General features: G+C 46.2%; 1 protein-coding gene across 3 annotated transcripts in view; it reads right to left on the bottom strand.

Moving 5' to 3' along the window:
* TBX5 (T-box transcription factor 5) overlaps positions 1-13,179 on the bottom strand; it is a 29,986-nt gene extending 16,807 nt beyond the window's left edge. Inside the window, exons 1-2 of one of the 3 annotated variants that reach the window (XM_039332689.1) lie at positions 12,460-13,179; positions 3,085-3,251 (exon numbers count right to left, since the gene is read on the bottom strand). In XM_039332689.1, the coding sequence (XP_039188623.1) occupies positions 3,085-3,234 (150 nt within the window). In that variant the 5' untranslated portion in view covers positions 3,235-3,251; positions 12,460-13,179. Of the gene's footprint in view, positions 1-3,084; positions 3,252-3,585; positions 4,849-7,306; positions 7,566-12,459 lie in introns of those variants that run through there. The other 2 variants (XM_039332688.1, XM_039332690.1) reach the window with 2 other exon arrangements.
* Between the last annotated feature and the right edge of the window lie 2,447 nt (positions 13,180-15,626).

Raw genomic sequence — 15,626 nt, 5'->3', positions numbered from 1 at the left:
TTTGCTGTAGACCAAGTCAATTCCTCTGAGTTCAACAGGACTCTTTCTCTCCTAGTACACTTGGCCAAACCAACAAGTATCAAATCAGCAAGAATGGGAGGGAGGAGGACTGTGGGGTCCTTGGTGCTCTCTGAGCTTGGTGGTTTTCTTGCAGACATTTCATTACCTATTTAGGTAACATCATCAATGGATTTAATAATCCTCTCTTTTTTCTCTCCGCCCTTCCCCCCTTCTCTCTTTCTTTTGCAGCTCATAATTGGTAGGCAAGGAGAGAGATTAGAAAACAAGGCTTCATCCTTAATTACCCATGAACAGATGTTGGGACTTCGGGAAGAAAACAAAAAATAAAAGCCTACTATCTACTTCCAGCCTTCCCGGAAGACAGTGCTGCAGGCAGCTCCTTTACATATGTGCAAGCCAAAAATGTAAGTGTGAAGACCTGGTGGAGGCTTTTCTCTTCTGTTTACAGGCTGACTTTGGGTTTTCCTTCTGCAAGGATAGACGGAAAGGAGGGACAAAGAGCTGGACCCACAAGAGCCTAGAAAAACAGGCCTATAAGGGAGAAACCTGGGAGGTGAAAGAAAAGGAATAAAAACCAGCAGAAGAGAAGAGATCTAACTTCTGCTTTAAAGGCAAAAAAGCTGGTCTGAATTTAAAACCAAGCAAGAATGAGAATTCAGACACGGGGTGCCGCCCAGAAAGAGAAGCAAAGATTGAACTGAATTGAATTGAATGCAGGTAGTCCTCAACTTACGACCTACAACTGAGCCCACAATCTATGTCGCTCAGTGAGAAATTTGTGAGTTTTGACCCGTTTTACATTTTCTCTCAAGTGACTCTCTGCAGTTTGGTGAAGTGAGTAACAGTTGTGAAATGAATCCGTTGTCAGAAGGGTCGCAAAAGGGAAAGCCAGAAGGTCGCAAAAAAGGGATGCCCATGGCCCCGGGACACTGCAACGGTCATAAATATGAGCCAGTGGCCAAGCAATCTGAATTTTTATCACGTGACCATAGGGGGAGGCTGCAAGGCTCCTAAGTGTGAAAAACAGTCATCACTCACCTTTTTTTTCAGAGCCGTTGTAACTTCAAACGGTCACTAAATGGACTGTTGTAAGTTGAGGACTACCTGTAGTTTATTTGCCCAAGTGTGATTAGACACACAAGGAATTTGTCTCCAGTTCTCAGTTTACAGTTGGGCGCTAAGCCAACCGTTGTCTGGGCCCCTGAATCTCGGGGAGCATTCTCACAACCTCTTAACCCAACTTGCCAGTTGCCTACTATCTACTTCTCCGCTTCTTTCTCTCTTGCCAACCCAGACCATCCTGTATTCATCGTGATATTATTGCTCGCGCTGTTGTCATTAATTCCGGATTCAGAAATATCTTGGGTTTGAGGTCCGGGCGCTGGGCATCCAAGCAGAAAACGGGGTCGGTTCAATAGCCCACGATCAAAAAGAGGAGCTACGTTTGCGAGTATTACTGGGGGTATTATTACAACCCCACAGCCCGCCAGAGTCTACAGGGCTAGCTAAGACGAAGCCCATCGAGTTCAATGTGGCTTCCTCCGAGCGAAAGGGATCTCGGCTACACGCTTTGCACGGGGAGGGAGAAAAGAAAGAGGGAAGGAAGGAAGGAAGGAAGGAAGGAAGGAAGGAAGGAAGGAAGGAAGGAAGGAAGGAAGGAAGGATCGATTTAGCAGGGATTCTGGAACCGCGGTTTGTTCAAGGACCGGAAAGGATAAGGTGTTAATTTCGGCTTAAATCCGCGGAGAAGTGGGGGATCCCAGTCTGTAGTTTTCGGGAACAAACAAACTACGATTGGGCTCTCGCTGCTTTCTTCCTGCGGGATTCATTTCGGCCGGGAGAGACAGAGAAAACGGGGATCTTCGGAATAAAAGGCACCCCCCCAAAACCTGGGATTCGGGGACGCCTCGCTCGCTTTGCCCGGAGCCTCGTTACGAAGACCCGGCGGGGAAGCCATTCTCCGGGGTAAGGAAAACGGCAAGGTCCGTCCGTCCGTCGGCGAGGAATTGGCCGCCCCCTCCCTCTCCCCTTCTCTGGAGGAGAGGGGAAATAGAAAGCTTATCGGAGCCCCCAAGAAGGACCTCTTTTTTTAAAAAACCCAGACGGAGGAAAACCTTCCCCACGACCGTCCCCCGGGTGTGGAGCGGCGACACGATCGATCAATCCGGCTTTCTTTGTTTAGACGTTTGGATTATAAACAGGGGGGGGGCAGAGAGCCGTTAGGAGACCTGGACCCTCCTCGCCAGCGCCACCCCCTCCAGGGGACCCCCTTGGGCTTCATGATCATAATTGTAATGGGTGCCTTGGGTGCAATGGCAAAACATCTGGAGGACCACTCGAACACCACCGGCATTGACAAAAAAAACCCCACCATCGGTCAATTGCAAAAGGCAGCTTTACGCAGCGGCACCGCTGACATCCTGCCAGGATCCCTTTAACGCCATCAAACATTCACATCTGCCGATCCCAGACCCTCGGGAAGAGCTCGATGGGTGGATAAAAGAGCCCAATGCAGTCTAAACATCTGGCTGACTGTGCAATGAACCATATTAATAGGCAGATGCTGGTGGTGTTGAAAACATTATTGCAACAACATCTGCCTAACCAAGTCCTTGGGAAGAAAAATACCAAATCCAGTCTAAACCTCTGGCTGCCGGATGAACCAAAATAATAATATCATTGTAACTCCATTTTCCTAAAGCCCACATCGAAACAGAACTCTTATTAATGCTAATAGATTGTGGGCAGGCAACAATAACAACAGTCATAATTACCCGCCCTCTTCCTATAACCCGCCCAATGGAGAAGGAAAGAAAAGAAGGAGAAAGAAGGAGAGGCAAAGGATGAAAAGAGAGAAAAGGAAGAGAAACCAGAAGACGGAAGGAGAAGGAAAAAAGAGATGGAAGGAGAAGGAGGAGAAGCAGAAGGAGGAAAAGAGAAAGAAAGAAAGAAAGAAAGAAAGAAAGAAAGAAAGAAAGAAAGAAAGAAGAGCTAATCAATATTATTATTGTCTTAGATGATTGCCATGGCCAATCATCTCCCCCCCTCGTGCCCCTCCCTTACCTGCTGGGTGAAGGCTGGCTGGGGGGAGGCTGGCTGCTTGCTACTGCCGCCCCCCAACTGCCCATCGGCCTTGTCTTCGGGGCTCAGTTGTTTCGGAGGTGAATCCCCCGGTGTGGTTGCCAGCCCAAAGTCTTCCTCTGTCGCTGCCATCCTCCAGGCTACCTCCGCTGTAGGACAACAGAAAGGAGTGATGAGGAGAAGGTCCTGGGGGCCACATAGGACTCCCCCACCTTTTTCTGCCCTGAGAAGCCAATGTGGGGGCTTTGGCACCCTGGGTGCCAGGCCTCACTCAAAAGCCCTTGAAACACGCAGGCCAACAATGGGGGTCTGGAGAGAACCGCCCCCCTCCCCACCCAGCAGCAGAGACACAGACATCCAGAAAAGGGCAGCAGGCATCTTTCCCACCTACCCACTCACCCCTGCCTCACACCCCCCCCCAAATATGACATTACAAACTGGCACCCAAGCGAGAATATTAAAATATTCTGCCTAGAACCTTACACGGTGCCCACACCAGTCTTCTAGGTTTTTGTGCAAATATCCTAGGAGAATGATCTTAAGTATCCTTCCTGGAGTTAAGAGCGCTCAAATAATGCAGATTAGGGTGGAAAACCTCACTCTTGGGTGTAAATTCAGTCACAGGGTTAGAACTGGGCCGTGGGGTTGGCTGGAAGTAGGAAATATAATCCTGACCAGAGATTAACCAAACCTGGATATATATAATCAATGAGGGCCTTACGGAAAAATCTACATTTACAGATTACTAGCACCATGTACACTTTTTTCACCTGTATAGCCATTGAGGTTGGGTTCCCACAACATGTTAAACCAGGGTTCACAAACCCTGTTCCTGCCTCCCAAGATCCCTTGCCTAACAACAGCAATAGCCTATGGTGACCTTGCAAATGGGGCAGCTTGCAAAACAGGTTAAAAGCAGGGCAGCGTTCCTATAAATAGGCTAAATTAAAAAACCTCCCAATTTTCAATCCAGGCTAGTTAACTGTGCGAATGTGGGCCCTGGGTATACTATTCTAGTTGGGCATGTATTATGGCTTTCCTTTCTAGAGGCTGTATATTTAACAACATCAAATTACAACAAGCACAATTATATAAGTCTCTGTTAAATCTTTCCCCTCTCACATAAATGCACAGAAGGTAGAAACACAATTTCACACAGTTATTTGGTATTTCATTCGTTGGCAAAACAAGCTGTTTCCTCACAGAGTAATGGGAAAAGAGGGGGTGATACAGGCACCCCCAAATTACTCAGATGAAATGTGTGAATATAATTGCCAAGAGTTTCACTGAGCTCTTTAAATTGTCAGTTAAGGTGGGGCCTGCCTGTGCACTTAGATTGGGTTGCATGTGTGTGTGTGGGGGGGAGTGTTGAATTTGAGAACATATTAAGACATGCTCATATAAATATAAATATATATATTCGTATAGACACATTTAGTGCCTTCAGAAAAAATGCAGAAGGAAGGAAGGAAGGAAAGAAGGAAGGACAATGAAAGTGAAACAGAAGGAAAGAAAGAAGGGAAGAGAAACAGGAAAATGGATAGCGAAGGGGAAAAGAAAGAGAAAAGCTTTTAGTCCTCCATAAGCAGAGACAGCACATGATAGATTATTGTATGCCTAGAAAATGTATGCAAAATTCATATTCGATATGTTCCAGATAGGTTTTCTAACCAAAGGGGGGGGAAGTGTCCTTCCTTTTCTCCTTTCTCAGTTTTTATTCCTGCTTTCCAAAATGCCAAATTGTGTGTGTGTGTGTGTGTGTGTGTGTGTGTGTGTGTTTTTAAAAAACCCTGCTGCAGCTTCTTTATATTTTTAAATTATTTTAAATCTAGAAGCGAAGGAGCAGAAAAGCGACAAGGATTTTCAGCTCCAGAAAGGAAGGAGAAAAAAAACAAGTGTGCCTTTTCCTCTAAACTGAAGTCTGAGCAAAGGGTAAGTAATGTCTGAAGGCAGGTTGTAAGTTACAACATGGAGGAAAGGGGAAGAGAGGGGAAGAAATTAATAAGAAATTCAGCTCTTGCGAAAGTTCAAGAACAAAATACGAATTTATCCCCAAGCACCATGCAATTAACAAGTCTATAAATTTGGCTTGGGGAATTTTAGCCTTACAGTTGCCTTCTCACAATCAACCCTGAAATAATAATAAGAAGAAAAAACAAATACAAAGTAAGATGAAAAATATAGGAAGGAAAGCTAAACCACAAATAAACCCCAAAAATAAATCCCTACCATCAAACACCATTTATACTGCAGCTCATTTCCCTGTGCATAATTTTGTCTTGTAAACCAAATTCAAGCCTTCGCAAATCTAAACAGTTACTACGGAGAGGAACTTCCAAATAACATTGCATTAAATCTAAACCTAAATTTTATACACACCTACTCAGAAACAGCTCGGGAGAATTTATCCCAGAGATTCCAAACTGACAAAAATGCTTTCTACATTTACTTGGAAGTAAAAAAGAACAGAAACGAAAGAGTTCCACTCGCTTTCTAAACAAAACCCTGATGAAAACCTTACAGTTAAGGCCTATTAACTTGGAAACCCTTCCAAGGGGGCGGATGTGGGTACTTATTAAAATCTACAACAAATTAAAATTAAAACAGAATGCCCAATTGAAATAAATTAAATTGCATGTTTTTAATGCTGCCAGACTACCTTTTAAAATAGTGGGGGAAAGCTTTTATCCCATCTTAATAAGGAAATATTTTTTAAAGCTTTGGGATGGAAAGAAGAATATTTAAACAACTATATTAAGGTAGTATATTTAAATTATCTATCTATCTGTATCTATTTATCTACAGTTTATACACATACATACTTTTATTCAGTCTTTTTTTTAAAGCTTTGGGATGGGAAGAGGAATATTTAAACTATTATATTAAAGTAGTATAATATATTAAATTATGTATCTTTTGCTTTGAGATGGGAAGAGGAATATTTTAATATATTGTAGTACAGTATATTTAAATTATCTGTCTATCTGTCAGTCTGTCTATCTATCTACATTTTATACACATAACAGAGACACCGAGACACCATATTTTAAAACTTTAGGAAATCAGGTTCCCAAACATAATTAATGGCAGGCTTTGGGACAAAAATCCTCCGTATTTTAGTCCAGCCTGAACTAATCTTGCCATCATTCAACAAAGCTGGATTTCATTTTTCTTTAAAGGGATAAACCTTTGGGTTGAGTTATTTTTAAAATGACGATAAATTATCAGATACAGTAAATTCTCTTTTGGCCCCCATTGAGCTCACGACAACAGGGCTGAACCAGGCGGTGGGGAAACAAAATAAAAGATACCCAGACGGGTATTTAAAAAGCATTTTGGTTTCCAACTGACCCACAAGGCAAGGTAGAGGGACTTGAGAAATTGATGGGCCTTAGTTCGCTTAGGGAAGGACACCAAGGGAGCAGCGAGGTCATTTCAAAACGAGGCCGCTATTCCTCCACCCAGCCTTGGAAGCTGGCTATTCCAGAGCGAAGGAAAAGTCAACAAAGGTGCCTATTTTTGTAGCTCAGGGATAGAGAAAGGGCCTTTTCCTCTGTAGCTCAGGGCAGATGCCGACGTTACCTAGACGGGGTCTGCAAGAAAACCACGAGGCTCCGAAGGAAAAGCGGGCGTTTTCAGATGGAGGGAAGAGGGGTCGTGGGGACCCGTTACCGCATCCCTCTTCTCCCGGAGTTGGGGGGGGAGCAAAAGGTGGCTTGGGGGGGCGATCTCGAATCCCAACGAGGCAAGGAATCAGCAAAGCAGGCCTTCCAAGCTTTCACGTTGGACGAAGCCCCCCCCCCGATCTCCCCCTTTTTTCTTCCCCCCTCCCTCCCCCGCTTTTGAAGTTTGGAGACGGGGCGCGCAAGCCACCGCTCGGAAGCCAGCAGGCCGAGGCTGGGCAGCTGGATCGCGCCCACCCGCCAGCCGGCTTCGGCCCGCCGGCATCTTCCGAAGGCGCAAAACAACGGCCGTCCGCTTTTTGCCTTTGGAAGCGCCCCGCTTTGGCCGCCCTGCGCAGACCCCGAGCCGGCCTGACAGGCGGGCTTCGCGGCTGGGCCTGCTCTGGAGCCTTCTCCTCGCTCTCCCTCCCTCCCTCTCGCGCTTTGCAGACCCCCCCCTCCCCACCATCGCCCCCCTCCCCTCTTCTTAGCTTGGCTCCTGGCAGCGCCACCCGAAGCAGGAGGAAAGGTGCCTTGATTACCTTCGGCCCGGCTGGCAGCGGCGGATCACCGCATCTCCGAGGACCCCGCGGGCGCGCTCACCCAGCGCAGGGGGTCTCCAGGCCGTGGCTCCAGCCCCGGCGACAGCAAGCGAGACCCCCCCTCTCTCTTGGGGAAGGCCTCTGTCTCAGACCTCCTTCCCTCGGCCGGAACAGCCGTGCGCCTTCGCTTCTCTTCCCCTTTCGCTCGCTCGCTCGCTCGCTTCCTTGCCCGGGCAGCTTTTCCAAGCACGTGCACGCGCAGCAGTCCCCCCCCTTCCTCTTCCCCCCCCCACCAGATCGGTGGGTGCAGTTTTTCAGATTCCTTCCTTTCCCCCCCCCCCTCCACCTTCTCTCTCCGCCCGCCTCCCTCCCTTCGCTCCTTCCCAAAGGCGCACGGGGGAGAAAAACCAACCCCAATAAATAAACCGAAATTGGAAAGAAGAGGGGCGGGTGAGGGGGTGGCGAGACCCCCCCTCCAGGAGCAGGCTGGCTTCCCGAGAGGGAGGAAGCCGAGAAAGAGAAAAAGAAGCGAGCGCGGGGAACGGTCTTGTCTCCAGCCTGGTGCGCCGAGGCGAAGGAAACGGCGTCTTTGCAGGGGCGCAGCGCTCCGGCTGGCCAACCAGCTGCGGCTGTACACTGGAGGCTATCTCTGGCCGGCCCTTCGCAGACCCCCTCCCCCTCCCTCTCCTCCCTCCTCCCCCCCGACCCCGCGTATTTTTTCTTCCGAGCAAAGCAAGCACAAAAGGCACTCTCCCCAAGATTTCCTTCCCTCCCTCCTTCCTTCCTTCCTTCCTTCCTTCCTTCCTTCCTTCCTTCCTTCCTTCCTTCCTTCCTTCCTTCCTTCCTTCCTTCCTTTTTACTTTCCTTCCACTTTCTCCCTCCCTCTTTTTCCTTTCCTTCCTTCCACTTCCTCCCTCCCTCCCCTTCCTTCCTTCTTTCCTTCCTTTCTCTCTCCCTTTTTACTTTCCTTCCTTTCACTTCCTCCCTCCCCTTCCTTCCTCCCTCCTCCTCCAGTCTCTTTCTTAACTCTCTCCTCTTCCCGTCTCGTCTCGCCCCTCCTCTCGAATTTTGTCTCCAGTTTCTACCCTTCTTTCTCAAGTTAAAAAGGGGGGGGGAAGGGGGAGGGGGAGAAAAGGCCCGCAGAAAGGGGGGGGGTGCGTTAGACTCAAAGCTTGGAAAATCTTTCTTTTCTTCTTCTTCTCTCCTTTCGCTTTGCCTCCCTCCTCTCTTCGCTTTCAAAAAAAAAAAAAAACCGTTGGCTTATTTTAATAACACAAACCATACGCGGGGGTGGGCTTTCCAACTCCACCCCTCCATTATTGCTGTTCATCAAGTTGCGAGAGGGGGAAGAGGGGGGGAGAGAAATCAAATCGCTTTATGATTTCCTTTGCTTTGGTTCCTGGGTTATTTTTTTTGGGGGGGTGGGGGAGAGTCAGAGTAGGAAGGAAGAAGGGAGGAAGGAAGGAAGGTAATGGGAATGGAGGGAAGGAAGGATAATGAGAGAAAGAACAATGAGAGAAGAAAGAAAGGACAAAAGGAAGGAAGGAAGAAAGGAAGGAAGGAAGATAATGGGAATGGAGGGAAGGAAGGACAATGAGAGAAAGGACAATGAGAGGGAAGAAAGGAAGGACAATAGGAAGGAAGGGAGGGAGGACAATAAGAGGGAAGGGAGGGAGGTGGAAGGGGAGAGAAGAGAGAAGGAAGAAAGAATGGAAGAAAGGAAGGACGAGATGGGAGAGAAGGAAAGGAGATGAAAGGAAAGGGGAGGAAAGGAAGGACAGAAAGACGACAGGGCAATGAAAGTGGTGGATAGATTGACAGATGAATGGATGGAAGACTGGAAGGAAGGAGAAAGAGGAAGAAAAAAGAGAGAGGAAGGAAAGAAAGAAGGCAGGAAACAAGGCATGAATGAAAGAAACAAGAAAAGGAAGGTTTGTTTTCATTTCCAGTTTTTCAGGGGCACTGATGACTTTGAGAACCAAGACTAATTGTGATAATAATTATCATCCCTCTTTTTTAAAGCTTATTCCTTCCCTTTGGCACCACCCGCCCATATAAAGGCAGAAATAAAGTTCAGGCCACAAAGAATATACACAGCTCTGAAAACCGGCCACACTCAAAATAAGCAAGCCGTCAAGGGGAGGCGAAGGGTCTGTTTGTCCCTGGCCTCTGCCTCTCCGCCTCTAAGCTCTGGGCTCTCCCTCCATCTCTTTTAATGTATTATTTTGAGGGTAAAGTTGAACAGGTCAAAAAAAAATAAAAATAATAATCAGCTCTCTGACTCATTCTGGAGTCTGAAAAAAAGCCGCTTTAGATCTGGCCCTTTAACAAAACAAGTCAAAAAGAAGATCTGAATTTTAGAACTGTAGCTTTCTTCTCTCTTGTTACAACATTATATATTATATTATGTTCTTAGTAGGGATCACCATACTTAACCTGTGTCTAAACCTGCCTAGCTAAGTGCAAATAAAGTTTACTTATAAAGAGCCCTGAGAGTCAGCTTAGTGTAGTTAAAGGCGTTCAAGCTAGAAAACCGGGAGACTGTGAGTTCTAGTCCCGCCCTAGGCGCCACACCAAACTTGGGCCAGCCAGTTTATCTCAGCTCTAGAAAAGAGGCAAATCCCTTCTGGAAAAAAGAAAAAAGTGTTGCCCAGAAAATTGCACTGGATACAATTGAATGGAGGGGGGAAGGAAGTATAAAAACCCATTCAACAGAGGGGGATTTCCTATTTAGAGAGGCACCAAATGCGTGGTGACTTTCCAATTCCCCCCCCCCAGTTGGTGGGGCTTATTCCCAGGTAAGACTCATTAAACTGAAAGGCTTAGGTGGCCTCAGCTGGGTGGGCATCCACAGGTAAAAGATCCCATCTAAAGAGCCCCTCTATAAGAGAGACGGGCCCGGTTAAGAAGTATAATATAGAGATCAATTAAAATAAATAAAATCCTATCCCCAACTTTGCTGGAAGTTTATTCTGGGAAACTCAAGAGAACTTCTATTTCACCCCAGTGGAATCTGGAGCCTTGCATAGTGACCAACACCCACCTCCCACCCACCCCCCAATGCGGACAAATCCATCAGGTGGGTCCAATTTCTGGATCTCCCGTGGTCTCCTGGCCTTTCTTGGCTTGTTGTGTATCAAACCAAGGGAAAAAATCACCCGGGAATTCCAACTTGAACTGCTGGAAAGCAAAGCTCTTGGATTGACCAGGTTTTTTTGGGGGGTGTGTGTGTGTTAATAAGTCTCTTCCTACAATGAGGAGAGTTGGACTCTTTCCAAAGACAAGATCCCCACCGCATTGTCCCTTTTGAGTCTAGGGGAAAGTTGAGGCTTCTCCTGGGTCACTGGGCACCTTGGAGGTGAAGGCATGAGAGAAATAATAATAATAATAATAATAATAATAATAATAATAATAATAATAATAATAATAATAATATCATCTGTAATACCATCAAATATCCACATCTTCCTATCCCAAGTCCTGGGTAAGGATTCGATAGGTAGACAAAATGCCAAATCCAGTCTGAACATCTGGCTGACTGTGCGATGATCGATAATAATAATAATAATAATAATAATAATAATAATAATAATAATAACAATAACAATAACAATAATAATAACTGTGGCAAAAGCAAGCAAGGGTAGTACCAATAGTCATAGGCTCCTTGGGTGCAATCCCAAAACAACTGGAGCACCACTTGAACACCATTGGCATTGACAAATTCGCTATTAGTCAATTGCAAAAGGCAGCCTTATTAGGAACTGCTTCCATCCTGCTACGATATCTGTAATACCATCAAACATCCACATCTGCCTATCCCAGGTCCTGGGTAAGGACTCGATAGGTAGACAAAATGCCAAATCCAGTCTGAACATCTGGCTGACTGTGCGATGATTGATAATAATAGTAGTAGTAGTAGAAGTAGTAGTAATAATCTGGGGGCACAGCACCCTACTTTTTAGGGGGTCCAAGGTGGTCTTTGGCCAAGCTTGCCAGACCAACCGCAAAAGTTGTATCACATCTGACCTTGCTGGGCTTGCCAACTTTGATAGTCATGATTAACTGAAGCTATCCCGACCTTCCTATACAGGCAGTCCTCAACTTATGACCACAATGGAGCCCTAAGGTTTCTGTTGTTAAGTGAGACATTGGTTAAGCGAGTTTTGCCCCAGGTTATGACTTTCCTGCCTTCCCACAGTTGGTTAAGGGAATTAATAATTTCACATTTCCCCCCCCCCTTTCTCCGAGAAAATGTCTGGCTGAAAACTCAAAAGCACTTTTTTTTGTTGTTTTGCATCTTGAAAAAAATACACCCTAGAAACAAGTGCAAATACAGCAGGAGTTAGGATAATCCTTAGGAGGGAAAAAAAAGAATGTGAAGGTGGAAAACCTTCTAACTGAGTCCAAGGTGGAGGCACTGATATTTCATTCTGCCAGGAAGATACCAGCATCACAAGGGAAAGAGGGGGAGCCAGGATTACTGGCTGCTTTCCCGTGGCCAGGAAATGAAACCTGGATCGATCCACTTCGGCCAGGGTACGTTTGCACTGCCTGCAACTATATCGAATTATGCGAATTATGCGTGGCATTTCCATGCACAGGCTACAAACACGCTCCTTAAATGAGTGAAAGGCTGGGCTGCAGCACAGTTAAGGGGGTCATTCCTCCCCCCCTTTAAATCAGATTCTATTAACCACAAGACAGGGTTTTCCTTCCTTCCTTCCTTCCTCTCCTACCCCCTCCATCTATCCATCCACCCTTTACTCCTTCCTTCCTTCCTTCCTTCCTTCCTTCCTTCCTTCCTTCCTTCCTTCCTTCCTTCCTTCCTTCCTTCCTTCCTTCCTTCCTTCCTTCCCTTTAAGAAGGCCCGATGGGCAAATCTTACTTTTGCCACAGTTGTTTTGAGATTTCTCTTTCTGCTCACCCCCACCCTTGCCATGCAGCTACACACAGAGCTCCACCTGGACAGAAGGCGCACCGGTCCAGATAATATGCTTCCTCTCCCCCCTCCGGTCCAAACACCTTTGCGCTGCAAGAGGGACCGATCCAGAGGCCGCCTCTTTGTCTGCGTTTGCAATTTAAAAAAGGAAAAGGGGAAAGGAAGAGAACTCACACTTTCACGCACCCCGATTCATCCCCATTTGGCTCACCTCCTTCTCCAGCCGGATCTGCCAACCAATTGGAAAGGGAGAATAAGGTCCCACCGGGAAATTGCAAGCGATTCCCAAGGCCGGCTCCGATCCTGTCCGCGTCTCCTCCTCCTCTTCCTCCTCCTCCTCTTCCTCCTTCTCTTCTCCAGCGCCTCTCGGTCCCAGCAAATAGCCCGAGGCTCGCCCGGCGGAGCCAGCAGCGACCCGGGGTCTCTTTCTCATTCCTTTCGGGAAATCTAGTCCTGCCGACCCCGGCCCAGCCCCGCTCGCAGGAAAATTCAGCGAATTCCAGGCGAGGATTTGCAGCTCACGCGCAAGTCTTTTGTCAAGCCGGAGGGCGACAGCCCCGCACCCGGTTCGCGTCGCCCCTTTTAGCAACGGAGCCCCCGCAACTCTCTTTTCTGGTCTTCTTCCCCCTCCTCAAATCCCCGGGGTGGGGGGAGGACGGGGGAGAAGGGCGCAGGTCGAGGCGCGCAGCAAAGCAACCGCCGGCCTGGTTGGGGGAGTGGGCGGCGAATTGAAGGCGATGGGGGGGGGCTTGAAACGCAAGAGGTAGCCAAGGAGGAGACGCTTCCTTTGGTGGTGAAAGAGATCCTGCCTCCGCCGGGGAGTTGAACCCGGGCTTTTGGGGGGTGGCTCAGCCTGGCGGGCGGCGCCCCCGAATCCGTAAACTCATTTTTAAAGACGCTCAGCGTTTCGCCCTGCCCTGTCCTGCAGCTCCCTCCTTTGCTGAGGTCTGCGTTTTAGAAAGAGTAAAGGCTGGCTTCCTACATACACACACACACACACACACACATACACACACACACACACACACACACACACACACACACAGAGAGAGAGAGAGAGAGAGAGAGAGAGAGAGAGAGAGAGAGAGAGAGAGAGAGAGAAGACTAGCTTAAAGAAAGAAACGGTGGGCCCAAACAAATATGTAAAAAAAAAGAAAATTGGAAGGAGGGAAGCAAAAAAGAGAACTAAACCGGGCAATGGAGCCCACCAACCCAAGGCCAGGAGGAGGAGGAGGAGGCTGGATCGAGCTGGGAGGTGAGAATGGGCTTCTCTTCTTTGCCCCCAACTCGCCACCCTTGATTACTCTAACCATGGTGTAAGTGTGCTTTGTTAGGAGGGGGCACAACCGAGCCCCCAGATCTGTCCTTGTGGTCAGATAGTGTTAGTATTTCAATTTAAAAAGCTGGTAGAGTAAAATGGGTAGAGTTTGTCGGTGGACTGCAGCACATTTCTCACCTCTTTGGGACCCCCCCCCCCCAGAATAAGCCCCTCGCATTTGCCCGAAGATGGGCAATAAGTTAAAAAAGGATCTCTAAAAATAAGGTCCTGGGTCCCGTTTTGGCACCCATGGGAAGAATTTCCATTGCGAGGTCTTTTTTTCACATGCATACACACCCCAGGACCACCCATTTAATTTCATTGTGAGTTACACAATAAAGATATTCTATTCCATTCTAAAGCTGGGTTAATACACAAAACAACCAGGCCAGAATCTCCCAGCAACTAAGCAATAATCCCCGCTGAGTTTAGGGGCTCCATATTATTTTCTGTTTACTCTGGAATTTAAAGAATTGGGGATATAATTCCAGTAGGGATGAATGCGGCTACTCAGCGGGATGCAATTTTAAAATGCACTGCAAGGTGCTTCTGGAGGGAATAAAGTATCCATTTTTTTGAAAAAAACAAAACAAAAACAAACCACAAAATCAATTGATTTCTTTTTTGGTGCCTCCAAGTCAAGTGTTTTACTGGTTCCCTGGACTTGTAGCCCTTGCCAGTTTTTGTGGCAAGGGGTATAGATAGGTAGGTAGGTAGGTAGGTAGGTAGGTAGGTAGGTAGGTAGGTAGGCAGGCAGAGAGAGAGAGAGAGAGAGAGAGGGAAGGAGGGAGAGAGAGAGGGAGGGAGGGAGGGAGGGAGAGAGAGAGAGGGAGGGAGGGAGGGAGGGAGGGAGAGAGGGAGAGAGAGAGAGATCCCTAATATAAAATGTGGGATATAAATAAAGAAAATAAATGAAGAAAATAAAATTAAATAAATAAATATTCTCTCTCTCTCTCTCTCTCTCTCTCTCTCTCTCTCTCTCTCTCTCTCTCTCTCTCTCTCTCTCTCTCTCATTATGGAATAAATTGGTGGGGTTGTCTTGTTTTAATTTTATTTATAAAATTAAAGGGTGAGATATAAGAAACAACTACAAACTCCCATTGGAAAATGATCTTTCTCTCTATTCAATGGCAGTAGGAGGGTAATAAGGAATCTCACCAACTTGTGATCCGCAACTTTATTTTATTTTTCTATGAGGTTCTTCCTGGCTGAGCAGAAGAACCGACAGATAGTAACAACTAGCAAATAACACCAGAATATCTTAGTTTCTGTCTTTTATTTATTTATTTTTGTTTTGGGGAAATAGACTTCTTGAAATGGATGAAAATGTTAAGTCAGTGGACCTTCACAAACTTGCCTTGAAAATATCCATATATAAATAGATTGGTGAATTGTTTACCCAATGCATAAATTCTGAGCCAGCCTATTTTCAGTTTGATCTTGAACTCAGGATCCTAACTGACTTCAAAACTTTGAAAGAAATTTAATTGGCATAAACCAACAGGTTTTTTTATGCATTTGTTGTATCAAAGTTTCTTTGATGTAAAAGAAATTTAACTAGAGCTATCCAAATTTTCTTTGATGTATTTGTTTATTTTCCACTTTTTTTCCAGTTCAAATAACTTTTTGAGCAGTAAAAATCTGAATTGTTCTATCTTCAAAACAGCTGATAAATGTGAACATTATCTGTAAATGGGGGGGAATGAGGAAAATTATTAGCTATACTGCAGGACAATTGTTCTGCAAATATTTGCACACACCAACATACTTCAGTACAGAAAGGTTGCTTTTAAGAAGTTGGTGATAAAGAAGTGGTTTATTTTTAAGAGGTTAAGATTTCCCCCTTTTCCTTCAAAAATATTGTTTTTCCTGGAAGCCTTACATTAAAAACCAGCCTTTTTATAACACACGTTTACATAAGTGCTTTTAGCAAGCTGCTTTTAAAGGTACCATTAAATTTAAATTAAATTTAAAAGTATCATCAAACTCAAGGTTTAACCAGAAATAGATTTAAATGTCCTTAAAATCTGTAGGATCTCAGTTAATTTTGCCCCACCTTT

Source organism: Crotalus tigris, unplaced genomic scaffold (assembly GCF_016545835.1).
Source record: "Crotalus tigris isolate CLP2741 ecotype Arizona unplaced genomic scaffold, ASM1654583v1 scf7180000024461.5605484, whole genome shotgun sequence".
NCBI lineage: Eukaryota > Metazoa > Chordata > Lepidosauria > Squamata > Viperidae > Crotalus > Crotalus tigris.
This window is presented reverse-complemented; position numbering and strand designations above follow the sequence as displayed.